Below are 17568 nucleotides of genomic sequence, written 5' to 3' on the forward strand. Positions count from 1 at the left end.
CTCATACATCACTGGGGATACCCAGGGCCTTCTGAGATCTTCTGAAACATCACCTGTCTTTGATCTTATTGGTTTTCTCCACCACATCTATGTCCATCCGGATCTTGTACTTCACATGGGGTGGTAGGGAGCTGGTCCAGGGGTACATGTCTGGAAATACCACTCCAGCCCAGAACCTGTTTTCCTCCAGCAGGGACAGGGCTCGCTGAGTGAGTTGAAATTCATCATCGTAACTTTCAAACTTATCCAGGATCAAGCACTGTGGATAATCACAAAGGTTGAGAGTCTGAGGAACACCAAGCACAAACACTCAATGGCAAAACAGGGCAGAGGATCAGGGCTGCTGTCCCGGTGGATGGGTCAAAAGCAAGAAGACTTACAAACTTACTGTTTGCTTAACTCTGGGCTCTGGTGTCAAGTTTTCAATGTGTGTAGATTTGGAGGTGAAAGGGGGCTTAGAAACACTGACTTGCTCTCATCCGTGCAGATTTAGTAAGGACTGCACAATTGGGCTGTCCAAGGCTGTCCAAACATGCAAGTCATCAAAATGACAAAAATACTCCCAGCTCTCACTCCCCAGTACATGGAGTCTAGGGAGTAGGGTCACATCAGATACAAGCTGCTTTGAAGATCAGAAAGCCTGCCGATAAAAGAGTTTTAAAGAGAGACAGAAACAGTCCCAGCGGTGAACCTTCCTGCCTCTCTGCAAACACACAAGGATGGCCAGCTGAGGGAAGAATGAGGAGGAAGAGAGAAAATAACAGAAAACCAAAGGGATTTTGTCAGAGAAATCATTTTCAGTTACAATTTTATGACAGGTAATGAGGATAGAGAAGGAATCTCCTAACCTGTCTTTTTCTTTTCTCCCCCTGGAAGAAAAAAAATCATTATCTAGAGAAGAACAGAACTAAGAATTTCTTTTAATTTGATTATTGGGTGTTGTCCACTTTTATAGATTTGTTAAAGCATTGTATTGTACTTGGATGTGTTTTTTCCTTAATCTCCTGCTTCTATAATACACTGGGGTTATTGTGCGATGTGTCTTTCTTAGAATGTAACTCACAAGAGGTCAGCTGGCCTTGCTTTGATTAATCTATTCACGGAATACTTACTGAGAGCCTGCAAAGTGCCAGAGCCTGTTTGGCTCCAGGGGTACAAGGAAGAAAGATAAAATCTCTTCCTGAAAGAAACTCCAGACCTAATGAGGGAGACAGTTGGTGTAAGCCAGCAGTCAGAATGCAGGTTCTGGTGAAAGCAAGTCTGGGGTAGTCAAGCAGCCTGGCGGTGGAATAAAGCTAAGTCTGCCTGGAGGGGGTCCTAGAGGGCTGCCTGGAGGAAGGACGAGAAGAAGCAGGAATTAGCCAAGGGAAGGAAGCAAGGGAAAGGTCAGCTCAGGCATGGAGAATAGCTCACAGGATTTCTGCAGACCTGAAAGAACAGAATAGAGATCCCTTTCCCTGGTGCTTTCAAACCGCTATGGAGAGTTTAAAAGATAACTATACTCAAGTCCCACTCCAAACAATGAAGTCAGATTCTCAAGAGGCAGAACCAAGGCATCAGTATTTTGTCAAATGCCCACACCCAGGTTGTCCTAGGGTATGGAGAAGAACGTAGGTGAGCAGAGGTGAGTGGTGAGAGGTGTGCACTAAAAAGGCAGGTGGGAACCAGGTCAGTTGCTCTGCTGGGCCTGCAGGGTGATTGGCCAACTGAAAGGTTTCATGGGATGACTTTCCACGCTAAAGTCAGGAGTTTTCCTGGCAAAACCCTAAAAAACCACAAGAAACCACTGTGGGGCTCTAAGCAGAGGTGTGACATATGAGATTAGATTGTGTTTCTCAAAGTACAGTGGTGGTGGGAAGGGGAAGCTGGAAGCCTGGTTAGAAGTCTGTTGATATAACACAGGCTTAAAGGAGCACATTAACTCTCCCACAGAGCCTTGTGAATGACCTGGAACCCTAGCTTTATTGAGGAGGAGACCTGACAGAGGTCACATAGCTAGATGGTGGCAGAGTCTGGATTCTCTCCCCATTTTTCAACTCTAGGTCCAGACTTCTTCCCACACCAGGAGCCACTGTGCTACAGGCTCTCCATGTGCTACGATTGTCTCATAAAGTAAAAGAGCATGCTTGGATGGGGGAGGGTTAGGAGAAGAATGGACACACATATACGTATGGCTGAGTCCCTTTGCTGTTCACTGGAAACTATCACAACATTGTTAATCATCTATGTGTGTGTTAGTTGCTCAGTCATGTCTGATTCTTTATGACCGACCCCATGGACTGTAGTCCCCCAGACTCTTCTGTCCATGGGATTCTCCAGGCAAGAATACTGGAGTGGGTTGCCATTTCCTTCTCCAGAGGATCTTCCTGACCCAGGGATTGAACCCAGGTCTCCTGCATTGCAGGCAGATTCTTTACCATCTGAGCTACATGGATAGCCCAATACAAAATAAAAAAGTAAAAAAATAAAGAGAACATAGCTATTACTTATCTCTCTATTTTAAAATAATAATATCTCCCTGTTTTAAAAAACAGTTTGTCAAGTTTAGGACTGGACATATAGAGTTTTAGTATTGACAAATAGAGTGAACTTGGAATTAAACTTCCAAAGTAAAAAAGATTATTAGTGGGGAGATGGGAATTCTTTGCAGTTTCTTGTAGCTGTGACACACACACAGAGAATAATCTGTCAATTCCCTCATAGCATCACAAGGCACTTGGACAGAGGAGTCACAGAGGTCTTATGGTCTGATGTCTTTGCTTTACTGATGAGGAAACTGGTATCCGATGGGCAAAGGTCCTTGTCTAAGGTCAATATGGGTCAGAAGCAGGATATGGATCCATGTCTTCAAGTGTTAAGCCTGAAGGGTGGTGTTGTTCCTTCACATTCCTCTAAGAGCAACTGCAAAATGGAAGCAACAGAATTCTTGAACAAGATCTCTTGCTTCTGGTCAATAGACCAGCACTGTCCAGTAGAACTTTCCACAACGATGGAAATGTTCTACTTCTGCCCTGTCCAACATGGTAGCCAGGAAGCACACACTGCTATTTTGCACTTGAAATGAAGCTAATGCATTAGCTTAGAGGCACTGGCCTTTTCACTTTATTTAAATCTAAACAGTCACATGTGACTGCTGGTTACTGTATTGTTAGCACGGCTCTAAAGATAGTAAATTTCCGGAGGTCAGGGGCCATGTCTTGTTTACCAAGTCTCTGCAATAGTATTTCCTCATGAAAGGGTCTTAATAAGTGTATACTGAATTGAGTTAAATTTAGAAGTCCCAAATGCTGCAAGAAATACAAGCTTACTACTGTGTGTTTTGAACATAATCCTATGCACCTGAAATCAGATGATAAACTGGGAGAAATGAGTGAAAGGTGAATTTTTGGCATAATGTTAACAAGAGTGTAACTCTCATTAAAGAAAAAAAAAACAATAAAAACAAATACATTTTAATAATATGACTTTCTGGACAATCTAACCCATTCTCTTTGAATTCTTCTTTCATGCCTTAAAGGAAAATCTGTAACAGAGTAAGTGCTGATTTTTCAGTGATATTGTTTAGTCCTGCAATGACCTGGGCTCCATCCTGGCTGTTTTATCGGGCAGCGGATTCACAGTCATGTTTCCTGCTGTGCCTCTCTAGATTGGTACTCTGATACTCTCTGGAAAAACAAAACCTAAATGGTTCTCACTCATTTTTACCCTGAAACATCTGACCCATTTTCAAAGTTATATTATCATCTCTAGAAAGATGGTACAGGGTAGTGTTTGAAGGCCATCCCTACTTTGCTGTTTGCTAACCATGTGGCCTTTCTTTCTCTGTTTGCAAAACGGAGATGTGCCTACCTTATAGCTATGTTCTAAGGATCACATGAGTGTGTTTGGGAAGGGCCAACCACAGCCTTCTGGTAAGAATAAAAGTTGATGCTTAATGAAGGCTTACTATGTACCCAAAACTGGTCCAAGGGCTTTGCTTGTATTAACCCGTTGAATCTTCCCAACCACTTTACGATGATCACTCCAAGCTCTCTTATGAGGCAAACAAGCAAACTTCCTCTGGAGAGAACCTGTTTTAACTATGTAGGATCCTAAGAGTGAGTGAGTGTTAGTTATTCAGTCGTGCCCAACGCTATGTGACCCCATGGACTGTAGCCCACCAGGCTACTCTGTCCATGGGATTCTCCAGGCAAGAATACTGGAGTTGGGTGCCATTCCATTCTCCACAGGATCTTTCTGACCCAGGAATCGAACACAGGTCTCCTGCATTACAGGCAGATTTTTTACTGTCTGAGCCACCAGGGAAGCCTATAGGATACTAAACTATTTCACAAATAATGAGGACTTGATCAATAACATTTTAATCACTGTTTTTGAAAAAATATCTTCAAAGTTAAAAGAGTCTAGTGGCATTTAAGCCCAGCCATTTATAATAGCTATTTGTCTAGGGAAGAAGACAATTATTTTAAAAAAACAATATGTCTGGGAACACAACCCATCCCATACTTATCTGCAGCACCCCATCTGGTTAGAAGTATGCTATGAACAGAAGCCAAAGCTTCCACCTGGGCAGCAGGGGTGGCAGTGGGATGTTTCCTAAGCCACTGATGTTCACGAGCTTGCTCACTGGCCATTAGTTGAAAGTCAGACAACTCTATCCAGAGGAAGGTCTTATGAAACTAATCCAGAGGTCAAGGCAGAACAGCTGTGGAAGCTGGTTTGGACATGAGTCAGAAGTCCCTAGGTCATACCCTGAGGTATGATTCATAATGTATCCTTGCATTCTCACGGGGAGGCCACCTGCCTCACAGCAAGTGACCTCATTCCCTACTGGTACTTACTCTGGGTCCCTGAAGTTAAGATCTTGGCTAATGAACATGTATACTCATGTGAGTAGGTGCATGAGTGTGTTTGGAAAGCAATAGTGAATGACTCCACCCTTAACCAAGGTCACGGATTTTGACATATCTGGTCTGGTCTGGTTGGCTTGTAAGTTAGAACATAGTAGATTCTAATGAGACTGAAGCCACAGAGGCTGTTTATAAAAGCTCTTTGGTTCTAAACAGAGAGAAGCAGTGTGATCATGGATGTTGGGAAGAATATTGTCGGTAGATAAGAACTAGCTAGTGCAAGAGGCTCAGCAGAAAGATAGCATCACGACTAGAAAAAAATGCAAAGGCCAGCTTCACTGATTAAAAGGACAGCATCTCCAGGGTCTTATGGCTATAGTCTGGACAAATTTTGCAACCAGAGTTGCGAATCTCAAAGAGAATTGTTAGAATGCCCTGTGACAGCCAAGCGCAGTAAAGCAAGAGAAGGGTTTTCCTGTCTCAGTTTCCAACTGCTGTGGCCAAAATCTGGGTGGCAGGGTCATTGCCATTGGAAGTCTACACAATTCCTACCATTCCTTGTTGGTTTTTTTGCTGATTCTCAGCAGGAAGCAGAGTTCACCCTGCCGGAAGAGGTGTGGCCCTCTCCAGGGCAAACAGCTGTGTTCAGGACCTCTGGAGAATGCAGTCATTTGTTTATACAGCTAAGTCAAACACCACCTTGGGAGAAGAAACTGCAGTAGCAGGAGGCTTCCTTCTTCAACTGTGACCCCTCCAATGCTAATTCAAACACTTTAAGTAATAAATAAATTAAATTATCTCTTCAGTGGAAAACTATACCAGCAGAGGCAAAGAAAGAAAGAATCATTCTCTTGGTTTGAACTTGATAATCAAAGGGGACGGGTACTCTGTGCTGACCTTTTTTGACTAATGTGAGGGATAAATCTTCAGGGATAAGAAAAGCACTGCACCCTTAGAGACCTTGGCTCTACAACCTTGTCTCTTACATCTTTAACTTCCACACTCAGGCTGAGAACAAAGTGGCTGATGAATGCCTCAAGTGGGCCTGCTGGTGTTAATGTAGACACCTGGGGTTCCTTTTGAAAAATGCCAACGGATGTGGGCAAACATCCCGGAATGAATTTCCTGGCAGATCTAAACCTTAACATTCAAGATTTGTTTCTCCCCACATGGAAAAAGCCACTGGATAAAATAGCTTTGGGCTGTTTGTGTTGGTTGGGATGGTGAAGTACAGGCCAAAGGCGCCACAATAAATTTTATCTAACACACGGGGCACCATGAACAGACATCTGAAATGTTCAGCTGCAAAAAGTGAGGAAATGCACCATGACTAGAAAACAAAGGGAGAGGAAATGCACAGCTGTTTAAAAATGTCTGTTTCTAAAATAAATACAATAATGAAACAAATAAAAAGGTCACGTTGGAGCGCGAAGACTCACACTGGAGCAAAGCCCCCAGGTGATGCTTCCTGTGTAGCTGGGTCCAAGGCAAGAGAATAATCTGGCTGACTGCAAGGCACTTTAGCTCTCAAAGCTTTCTTGTTTAATCATTCCAACAACTTCGGGAGGTGAGTGTTATCATACTTAAAATATTTAATAAGCAACAGAGCCGGGCACTGACTGTTGAAAGCACATTCCAATCACAAACAGCCAGTCCAGCCACATCGGTAAACACTGCCCTAGCTGTAACTTCACTTATCATCCTTATTTTCAGCAGGCAGGGGAACAGTATTGCCTGAAATCCCAGAACCAGTAAGTGATGGCAAGATGAGTTTCAGAAAAATCTCACTGGGCAGTGTGGGAGCTGGACAGAAGCAGTGAGAAACCAGATGCCCAGAAACCAGCTAGGAGAGTTGGTACCAGTCCCTGTAAACAGAGGCCGTACATGGAGAGAGTGAGGATGGGGGATTTCAGAGACAACTTGGAGGATAACTGACAGTGCTTGGAGGATTTGTGACATTTTGGATTTGCACAACTTGTTTCTCCCCCATTAGATTGAATTGTAGCGGTTCTACCACTACTAAGGCCTTGGTAGCTTAGTCGGTAAAGAGGTTCGACCCAGGTTCAACCCCTGGCAGGTGGGTTCTTTACCACTGGTGCCACCTGGGAAGCCTCTAAACCTAGCTATTTCCAAGCGAAAAGACTGAAATGGAACAGTATCTGCTATCCTGAACTTTACAAAGTAATTACTGTCCTTATCCAATTTATTAAATGGGCTTCCCAGGTGGTGCTAGAGGTAAAGAACTAGAGTTCGATCCCTGGGTCACAAAGATCCCCTAGATGGGGGAAATGGCAACCCACTACAGTATTCTTGTCTGGAGAATCCCACAGACAGAGGAGCCTGGCAGGCTATAGTCCATAGGGTTGCAAAGAGTTGGTCACGACTGAAGCACACATCCAACTCATTATATAATTTATCCAAACTTACTGAGCTCCCTACTAGTGTAGTCCCTATGGTAGAAGAAAAAATTTCCTCTTCACAGCCAGACAGTTCTGGGTTAGAATTCTGAAGCCATCTCTTATCTGCTGTGGTGTATTAGGCAACTAGGTCTTTAATTCTATAAAATGGTAACAATTATGCCTGCTAGGCAGGCAGGAGTGTTGCACGAGATGACATGTAGGACTGTCCAGCACAGTGGCTGGTCACAGCAGGCTCAAACGCACCTTCCTTCCTTCCACCTATGACTCAAGCCCTCCCTATCTCCGACCTGTGTTCTCCTTCCTTGATCCAATTCTATGTTTCTGAAAGACTGATGAGACATAAAATAAGATCCTTGTCCATAAGCTGCTTGTGATCTAGTTCATGGCTCTTGAAATAATATGCTTTTATGGTGTAGACTTTTGTACCCTTCTGGAATAATCTGACAGTCCTGATTCTAAACCAATTCACAAGGTTAATATGAGGAATGGTTTCACATCCCTGGTTAGTGCTCACACGAAATGAGCAAAAGGGACATTCCTCACATGGCCTGTGGTTCAAGGGTAGACATCCTTGTGGTTCACAGCAAGAGCTGCCAGGCATCAAATGGCTAGGTGCCCAACCCTCTCCAGTCTCATCCTCACAGCCAGTTGGAAAGGAGGGCACTGCCAGCCCGACCTAAGATGTGAGGAATCAAGGGCAGAGAATTTACACACAGGCTTAACTAATCGATGGCACTGAGTGAGCGCCATCGTTCTAAGTGCCTTGCACCCTTCACTCACTTCATCCTCAACAGCGATTCTGTGAGATCTGTTGCATTATTACCTATATTTTACAAATGACAAAATTGAGCCTTGGCAGGTAAAGCAGATTTCCCAGAGGGATACAGCTTATAAGCAAGATCCAAGGTGTTTATCCTCATTGGTGGGTGAGAAGCTTCGCCAAGCAGTGACCTAACATGGTATACAATGACCCGGCAAGGCGGCTCCGGGGGAATGGTACGCTCTCCAGCTTACTCCATGGAATGTCCAGTAACTAAGGCCTTACCCCAAGCAGAGAAAAAGAAGATTTAGCCCTTCTATGAGGTGAGGAGAGAACCTATTGAATCACTCCCCTTTCCTATAATGACAAAATGTATGAAAATTTGCTCTTAGTTCTTGGAGCTGCTGTTGCTCAATATCACTTCTGAATGCCACACTGACCTATGAAAGTCGCTCAGTCATGTCCGACTCTTTGCAACCCCATTGACTATACAGTCCATGGAATTCTCCAGGCCAGAATACTGGAGTGGGGAGCCTTTCCTGTTCCCAGGTGATCTTCCCAACTCAGGGATCGAACCCAGGTTTCCCGCATTGCAGGCAGATTCTTTACCAGCTGAGCCACCAGGGAAGCTGACCTGGATCAACATAATTTATGTTTTACAGTATTTTTTGCTGAATTTTCCTGAAATGATTTTTTTTTTTCTTTTCTTTTTTGGAATAGGCAGGGAAGTAGGCTTTGAGTCTGGCCCAGAAGTTCTCAAAGCTCTTTAATGAAAGTCATATTACTGAAGAGGGGAGAGGCTTAGTCAAGCCTTAAACAGCCTGTGCAGGAGCACGCTTGCTGCCCTGTCCTGGAGAAGTCCTGCAGCCGTTGTGAAGGAGTTTTCATGCCCTGTCTGCTCCTGAGGATAAGAACTGGGGAGTTTCCAAGGCTCTGCCAGACTTCCCAAAACACAAGGATAAAAACGGAACATCCTAGGACCATTTGCAAGGATCAGATTCTTCCTCATCACTCTTCACTCCCCTCTTCTCTTTTCAGGTCACTGGTCCTCACTTTTCCTCCCCCCACCACCCCTGAGGTCAGGAAGATCAGAAACCTCAGCACAATTACCTGCTGGGTTTCTGCCACCATCAAAACCCCTGTTAGGAACCCCTGGGGCAGGTCACTAACTGGTGGCTATCCTAGTCTTTGCTTAGGAGCACTTGGCTGGGCTAATGGGATTGCAAGTCCCTGGGGGCATGCTGGTGGCTGACGTTAGATGAGATTACAGTTTTGTAATCTCTGGAGGAGCAGCAGGAGGGGCTCAGTGGCTGGGCCTTATTTCTAAACTAATTCCACTCGCCTCCTCCCAAGCAGTAGTTTCTGTTTGTTTGTTTGTATTTTACTAAAAAGTTAATATTCAGTTCAGTTCAGTTCAGTCACTCAGTCGTGTCCGACTCTTTGCGACCCCATGAATCACAGCACGCCAGGCCTCCCTGTCCATCACCAACTCCGGAGTTCACTCAAACTCATGTCCATCGAGTCAGTGATGCCATCCAGCCATCTCACTCTCTGTCGTCCCCTTCTCTTCCCGCCCCCAGTCTTTCCCAGCATCAGAGTCTTTTCCAGTGAGTCAACTCTTCACATGAGGTGGCCAAAGTATTGAAGTTTCAGCTTTAGCATCTGTCCCTCCAGTGAACACCCAGGATTGATCTAAGTGCTTACTAATTGCCAGGCACTGTCTTAAGTGTTTTGCAAGAATTAATCCAGTTAATTCTCATAACAAGCCTCTTAGATAAGTATCAATATATCCATTTCACAGATGCAGAAACTGAGGCACAATTAGCAGGGCTTTGAACCCAGGTGGTCTGGTTCTTAACCATCTAATATATATTAAGTATCTATTTGGTATCCGGTACTATATTAAGCACAAGATATGTGGAAAAACTGATCTTTCAAGAAAACAAGCCCTTTACATCACTGTGCAAATATCAAGTCAAACAAAAGATAAGAGGTATTCTGATAGGACCTCACAAAAAACACTGTGAGACCCACTGAACTCTGTTCAGCAAGAATAAATGAATAGAGTGCCTCTGTCCATAACCCATCCAAAAATCCTGCCTATATTATAACCACAGTGGCGGATGGGGGTGGGCATGGCCAGGAATGGGGGCTTAGCTGGCAGAGGCACTGCAAGAAGACAATAGCAACTGAGTAACTGTACGAGGGGACTCCGAGGCCCCACCAAGGCCTCTTCCCTGGTAATGCTGAGTCAGTCATTCTGGGTTTGTGTCCAGAAATCTGTTTTGTAGAAAGCAACTATGGTCACTGTTGCCTTCAGACAAGTGGCAATCACTTTGAATGACCTGAACTTTGGTTGTGTTGCTGCCATGCCTGGCCCCTTCTGAAAGGCCACCTAGGAAGCCTGTGCTGACATGTCCACAGTTCTGGAGAGGAAGTGGCACACACACTGGGAGAATTTGAGAATGCTCTCCCAAAAGCAGCAGGGAGTCTTTAAGAATGCTGTGGTGACAGATGAAGGTAGGCTTTTTTCTCACTAGTCAGTTATCCTTAGGACCACAGAGTATGGGGGAGATGGGCTTGCTCTTGGGGGCCACTGGCTTAATTTCCTCTCCTATTTCCTTGAGCATCTTCTCTGTGTTAATGTGCTATATGACATGAGGCCGATTGGTCGGTGCAATAAGCTCCCAGACAGAGATGTTCCCTGGGAGTCTGAGATTGAGAATTTGAACGTAACTAGGATATGTTCCCTGACTCTGATAACTCCAGTCTGCTGATCAGCTGGAGATGGACATGTTAATAGCTGACACGAATCTAACTGGAACAAGATCTAAGAGAGATGCAAAGAGAGAGCCAGGGAAGCACAGAGGAGTGAATGACTAATACTACGTTGAAGCAGAAGTGACATTTGAGAGCCAAGTCTCAAAAAATGAATGAATAGTCGCTCAATCTATGGGGAAGGGAAAGCCCTTCCGGACTTCTCTGCCTTGTGTTTCTTCTTTTGGGGAAAGACCTTCCCCCACTTTACAGTAACCCTGCTCAGTCCATGAGACTCAGATGAAGCTAACGCTGCCTCCCTTACCCCGTGGTGGTACGCAGTTCCCCAAGGGGCTGGTGATAGGTAGAGTGGCCAGGCCAATACTGTCCAGGAGGACTGTGTATGCTGTGGGAAAGCCACTCCCTCTTTCTGCAGAGGTTTTGGTATAAGGATGACTGCTGAGGGCTGCGAGCAGCTGACTTTCTACCCAGTGGAGAGGATCTGGCTGAGATCAGAGTTGGGCCAAGGCAAACAGCAAGGTAAGAGGGAAAGACACAGTGTCCTAGGTCCCCTGAACTTCCAGGTTATGTCAACCAATAAATTTTCTTTATTTAAGCAAAAAGCCTCCAATAAATTGGCAGAGAAACAGCCATTTGCAAAGAATGACACCATGAGAAGACAGGGTATGCTTTAGGGTGGTGGCAGGGCCAGTGGGGCAGAACTGAAGATGTATGAACGAGCAGAGGCTGGGAAGGCGGGCTGGGGCAGGTTTGGAAGGGACTTGTGTTCCTGGAGGGTGGGTCATTAAGACTGTAAGTGTGACAGTGATATCAGCAGATGTGAGTTTGAAATGTAACTCTGGTGTCATCATGGGGAAGAACTTGAACCAACAGAGAATGGACCCTGGAGTCCAAGGAGGGAGGATTTAGAAAGGACTGGTAGAGAGATGAGAAGGCCTCTGGGGTTCAGAGAGCCTAGAAAGTAAGAGGAGGAGCTGAGAAATACTAAGAGATGAGAAGACAAAGCTCAGTGACTGGGCATGATAGAGGCAGTGGAGGAGTCTGGGCAGCAGGCTACGAATTCAGGCACACTGGATCTACCTCCTGTCTGCTCCACCTAACAGCTATTGGGGATCTTACCTAAACTCTTTAAGCCTCAGCTTTTACATCTGTAAAGTGGGAATGATGACAGCCAACACTTGATGGAGCTGTCGGAAGATTGAAGGGACTAAGGTACGTAAAAGCACTTAGCACGGAGTTTGGCACAAAGTTACACAATTAATGAAAAGTGTTATGTGGAGGGTGATTTAAGGGTGGCCCTAAAACCTCTAATTTAAGAATCTGGAAAAATGCAGAGGACTTGATCAGGGTAGGAAATACTGAAGGAGGATGCCTTTTACAGGGAGGGTGAACGCAAATTTATTTTGGGACATGTTGAGTCTGATGTGCCTATAGAACCTGGGGATGGGAGTGTCTAACAAGCAGGGGGACCTCATAACTTGAAGTTTGGTGGACACTAGCAGTGGACAGCCACTGAGGCAATGCAGACAAGAGATGGCTAAGGACAGACATGACACCATGTGGGCTACAAGGGAGAGGGAATAGCCAAGAAGGAGTTAGCGAGCTGTTAGGAGGCAGGAGATGTGAAGAGGGAACTGTTTTAATTGTGGATAAGCTGATAGAGGACAGAACAGGATCCATCTTTGTTTGGGGATTGTGGGAAACTTTCAGTGGGGAAAATGAAATTTGAAACCTGAGACCACTTGACTTGCTAAGGAATCTCTGGCTCCATGTACAGGGCTATCCTGAAGGGGTCCTGGGTGGCCCTCGGGTGACTTGCTACCCTTACCTCCAGATATTGATTAGCCAGGCGTAGGGCGCGATCGGTGACGTTAAATACATCCCTCCAGTTGAAGTTGTCCACATCATCAGCCTGGCCCTCTCGAGGCCCCTTATAGAGGAAGCTCAGAACGGCTTCAGCAGTGATGCCTTCCTCGCCAAGCTGCCTATTCCAAAAAGCTTTTACTGTTGGGTTCTCCAGAGTGTCCTTGGGAAGAAGCAATACAATTATAGCATTTAGAATTCCAAAGGATCTCTGGTCTTGTTTTTAGGCCATTGCCAATTTTTATCAAATATTGACTCTAAGTTTCCCTAAAAATCTAGTGGGTTTTCTTCTATCATAAAGCATATCTAGCTATATCCCATTTCTCCCCAATATATAGGTCTCCATAATAAAGGAGGGATGTGGGAATGGGGGAGAGGGGCAGGGACATGGAATATTGGAAGCTTTCTTTTTCTTAAGGATTTTCTTTGGTTTCCTTTAAACTATCTCTGCTACACAGGACTTTTATCTCCTGGTTTTGCAAAACTGAAATTGGGACCAGAGAGACACATTTGACTATCTTTGCAGTTACAGAACTGGCCCCTTGCGGAGATGCCCCTTTGAATCGGAGGCCCTCATGTATATGCATAACAGTGAAGAACCTCAGGAGGTCACTCATCTTATGATGGTTCTTGTATTTCCCCAGTTTCAGAAACCTGTGCTGTGCTTAGTCACTCGGTTGTTTCCAACTCTTTGTGATCCTATGGACTGTAGCCTGCCAGGCTCCTCTGTCCATGCGCTTCTCCAAGCAAGCATACTGGAGTGGGTTGCCATGCCCTCCTCCCGGGGATAATCCCAACTTAGGGACAGAACCCAGGTCTCCCGCATTGCAGGCAGATTCTTTACTGTGTAAGCCACCAGAAAAGCCCTAGGTCCCAGGCAAACTCAGTGATTCCACTTGAGGACAGCTTCAAAACTGGTGCCTGTTATATTTTGATCTAATTCCAGGGAAAGTCATGGGAAGAGGAAACAAATGGAACTTTCCTGGCCTTTCTCCTCCCCTGCCCTTCCCGACCTCTAATGCCATCCGTACTCTGATCATGGTCATCTGTGTGCTCTTGTCAAAGAAGTACCAGATCTGGGGCCCTACTTCTTCCCAGACTTTGACCAACTTCCTGACACGCTCCAGCTCTTCAAACGTTGAATTAGCCTAAAATCAGACAGAGCAAAAGAATGGAGAGAGAAAAAGTAAGAGAGAATCCTTGGTTGTACCTTTCCTGTCACTAACCTTCAATGTTTAGGAAAGGCTTTTCAAGGAAGTGTCTTTATTTTCTCAGTCAACTGATATTTCCCAGAACAAATGTCTATTTCCCACCCTCCAGGATTGACAGAATCTCATTTCTCAGTGTCTCAGAGGTATTCCTAATATTGATGATGTTATTGTCTCAGAATCTCATTAAAGCTAGATTTGGACTCCCTGTGAGCAAATGCGCTCCCTCCCTTCCTCCCTATCTTTGTCTATTCCCGGTAACCAGGCTTCAGAGAACTGTGAACCCCTCCCTAAGGGATAGAATTTAGGCAATGAAGAAAATATCATTGCAGGCTCCATAGAGAAGGGAGGGTCCAGGCAGGGGCACCGGTGCAAAGCCTTCCAATGGGAGGAACCAAGTGTCCACTGAGCAAAAGACAAACACAAGGCTCACCACCAGGAGGGCACAGTAAAACACACACACACATTCACACACACACACACACGTGCACATACACGTGTCTCATTCTACTGGACAGCCAGAGGCAGAAGGCAGAAGGGACAAGACCAGCTGGGACCTTACATTCTTCAGTATCCCGCGTGTTGCAGGGGAATCTGGAGTAAAGAGGATTTTTCCCATCAGCAAAGGCTTTGCTGCCCTCCAGGCTATTTTGGTTAGAGGGTTTGACTCCAGGCTCTGGATCAATGCGTTACAAAAGGTCGCTGTCAGGAGAGAAGGGACGGATTTTATAGAAACTCCCCATTACTCAGCTAAACATAGTCATTAGTGTGTTCAAGTCACATGTTTAATTCAACTATATGCTGGAGGATTTGACAAATAACCTAAATTAATAGGCTGCACTCCACCAGTAACAAGCTCATCATTAGTAAGTAACAAAATGCCACAGTGCATCTCAATAAAGGCCTCCTCAGAGAAACAAAGGATGGGGCTTGCCCTGGGTTTCTTTTTTTTTTTTCCTGTTTAAGAAGAAGGTCGAGAAGCCTGCTTGCGATTATTAAAAAGAACAGAGGACATTCTCAGATGAAAGGGACCGAGAGGCCAAACGAGGCCTTCACTTGAAATCTCAGCTTTAGTTTCAATAATTTCCCTTCAATTAGCCGCTTAACTTCTTTGTTGTGTGTGGCTATCTTGGGGTCCAACTGCTCTGGGTGCGTGCCTCACTGCCTCTTCAATTTTTAACTAGTGGGTTACTAGGTTGCATTTCGTCCATACCCCACCCTCCTTTACCCCACAGGAGCCAAAAATAATAGTGAAAGGTGGGAAAGATAACTTGCAAGCAACTTGCCATTTGGAATACAATTCAATACTACTCACACAGATTTTCACTGCATTGTGTTTGTAAAAACATCCCACAGCCATGTTTATTTGCCAGAGCCCTTCTGACCCCAGCTCTGCTTGCAACTCTGGGTTGCCTCCTTATTTATCTTTCTCTTCCTCTAGAACTTAACCCTAGTTCAATCAGATCAGTAGGAAACGTCCCCTCTGTTCCCTTTCCAAGCGGGTCTCAGTTCTATCCTTGACTCACTTCCAGATTTCTTTCTGAGCATTGCCCCTCTTCCTACTTGGGGAAATGGACTCTGGGCTTTGCCCAAAGCTGATCAACAAGACCCAGGGTAAGTCAACCCCAGGATTAATTTCAACTGCAAGTGTTACCCTATCCGCTTAACCCAACATTAGAAGCCAATTTATTTGCAGGACTTAGAAAACTTACTTGTTCTTTCGTCATAAGAATAGACAGGATCTTTCCTTGAGGAGTCGATCCCCAGAAAGGCCTTATAGTTATTGTCTTCGTACCAGTTGAAGGAGAACACCCGAGATCCTCCTCCCTCTGGGTAGCCACACAAGAGGTCAGACAGGATGCCCATCAGCTGCGTGAAGGTCTCTGGGCCTCCAGTCTGCACGAGTGGCCTGGTCACCCATAGCAAGTCTTGAACACTCGGCCGGTGGATGAACTATGGCAAGGCAAAGGCTTCAGGTTATTCTAAGGCAGTCAGAGTCACAACCCACTGTGAAGCCAAAGCTCCAAAGTTTGGGGAGATCTCAGCATATGCGTTTGATTTCCACATTTAAAATAAAACATAAATATTCTTGGCAATCTTTAATCCAGGTGTGAAATAAAAGCTACTGCCATCCACTCAGGCCCTAGGAGGAAACTAGGATGAGCTTTAAAGAAAATAAAAGAGTTAACTTCCAGAAGCATTTTAATATTACTTCTCTTTTCCAGTCTGTTTAGTGTGAATTACCTGGGAATGTATCCTTAGCAAAATGTAGAGAATATTTCTTTGTAAGTCAGTTCTTTGGTTCTGTTATTCCCACCAAGATGGAACTACTAGAAACAATTGGGAAATGAAACAGAGGAGTAGCTCTGTCTTAGAAAAGCAAAGTCAGGGCAAATTTGGTCTTTGGCCAAATAGTTTAGAAATTAGTTTCTTATATTTGGAAAATTATCTTCTTGTTAGCTTAGCTTTACCAAATGTGGACTCTTCCATTTCCCTGAAATGTGTGGTTTGTGACTTCTTTCAGTCTCTCTGTGTGTGTGTGTGTGTGTGTGTGTATTTTAAGATCTAAGCAAATATAGAACAAATGAACTCTCCATTCCTGGAAAAACTCTACATTCTGCACCAAACTAAGAAGAGGCTGGTGGTCCTCTCTCCATCTGGGTACTGGTGGTACTCACTGGCCTCACTTTTTGAAGGTGAATCTATAATGCTGAGAACTAAGTTAAGGGCTGCCAGAGTTGCCAAGGTATCAGTTTCCATACTCCCATTTGACTTTAAAGAAAAATACAAAATAAAAACCATGCTGTTTTTATTCCCCAAACACACTTGGTTACCTGCTTTCAAAGGCATATGGAGATCTTAAAAAACCATTCAATCAGGTGAGACCGAAAACAGTTCTCCTGCTGCAATAAGTAATGTTTACCTGTCATCTCCTCTCTGTCCACATGCCAACACTTGCCCTCTGAAAGTGTTGAGTGCCGTGGAGAATCCACATAGTGAGTCATGCCTATAATCTCATAGGCTTCAATAATAAAGATGGAATCTCAAATTGCTTTAACAGCAGTAAGCCTTATGACAGTCTTGTAAGAGGTTATTACCATTATTATGTTGCTCATTTAATCAAAGCGCTCAGAGATGAAGAGGCTGTTCCAGGGTCAAATGATCTAGTATCAGTTAATATAAACTGGGCCATCTGCTTCAGTGCGGTTTATGAATGCTAGGCTTGTTATCTAGTCAGGCAAGAAACTTTCTGGAACTCCCACATGGAATTAAGAGTGTTGATTTGCTTTGGAGACTTAAAAAAAAATTCTCTATCAACTTCAACCCTATTATAGTGATATACATTTTTAAAATGCTTATGAAGAGAAGAATGTTAAATAGAGACTCCTACTATAGCAGGTGGCCATCAGTACCATGGACCATTTTCTTGCCCTGCACAGCACTCTGCCCAGGCTGAGCTTAGTTTTATGAGGACAGATTCTAACCATGCAGTTTTCAAGGTTGGCAAAGCCCGAGCCAACTGAGAATACTGGAGGGAAAAAAAGTTTGGGGAATATTATGTTTCCCCTTTGCTTCTCTTTCGTAATGTTCACTACACTTGAAGCTAACTGTTTATTTCACAGCTCTCCTCCCTGTTGGACTGTACATTTCACAAGGCAGTGACCACATACCTGTCTCTTCATCATGTG

At 44.6% G+C, this 17568-nt stretch overlaps 1 protein-coding gene across 1 annotated transcript in view; it reads right to left on the reverse strand.

The window, feature by feature from the left end:
• Positions 1-17568, reverse strand: part of ABCA4 (ATP binding cassette subfamily A member 4) — a 105228-nt gene that overhangs the window by 86197 nt on the left and 1463 nt on the right. Inside the window, exons 3-7 of the mRNA XM_088835509.1 lie at positions 15592-15832; positions 14442-14581; positions 13703-13819; positions 12637-12834; positions 54-259 (exon numbers count right to left, since the gene is read on the reverse strand). Of these exons, the coding sequence (XP_088691635.1) occupies positions 54-259; positions 12637-12834; positions 13703-13819; positions 14442-14581; positions 15592-15832 (902 nt within the window). The remainder of the gene's footprint in view (positions 1-53; positions 260-12636; positions 12835-13702; positions 13820-14441; positions 14582-15591; positions 15833-17568) is intronic.

This window comes from Moschus berezovskii, chromosome 4 (assembly GCF_049115385.1).
Source record: "Moschus berezovskii isolate FMDL1 chromosome 4, NW_MosBer_1.0, whole genome shotgun sequence".
Lineage (NCBI taxonomy): Eukaryota > Metazoa > Chordata > Mammalia > Artiodactyla > Moschidae > Moschus > Moschus berezovskii.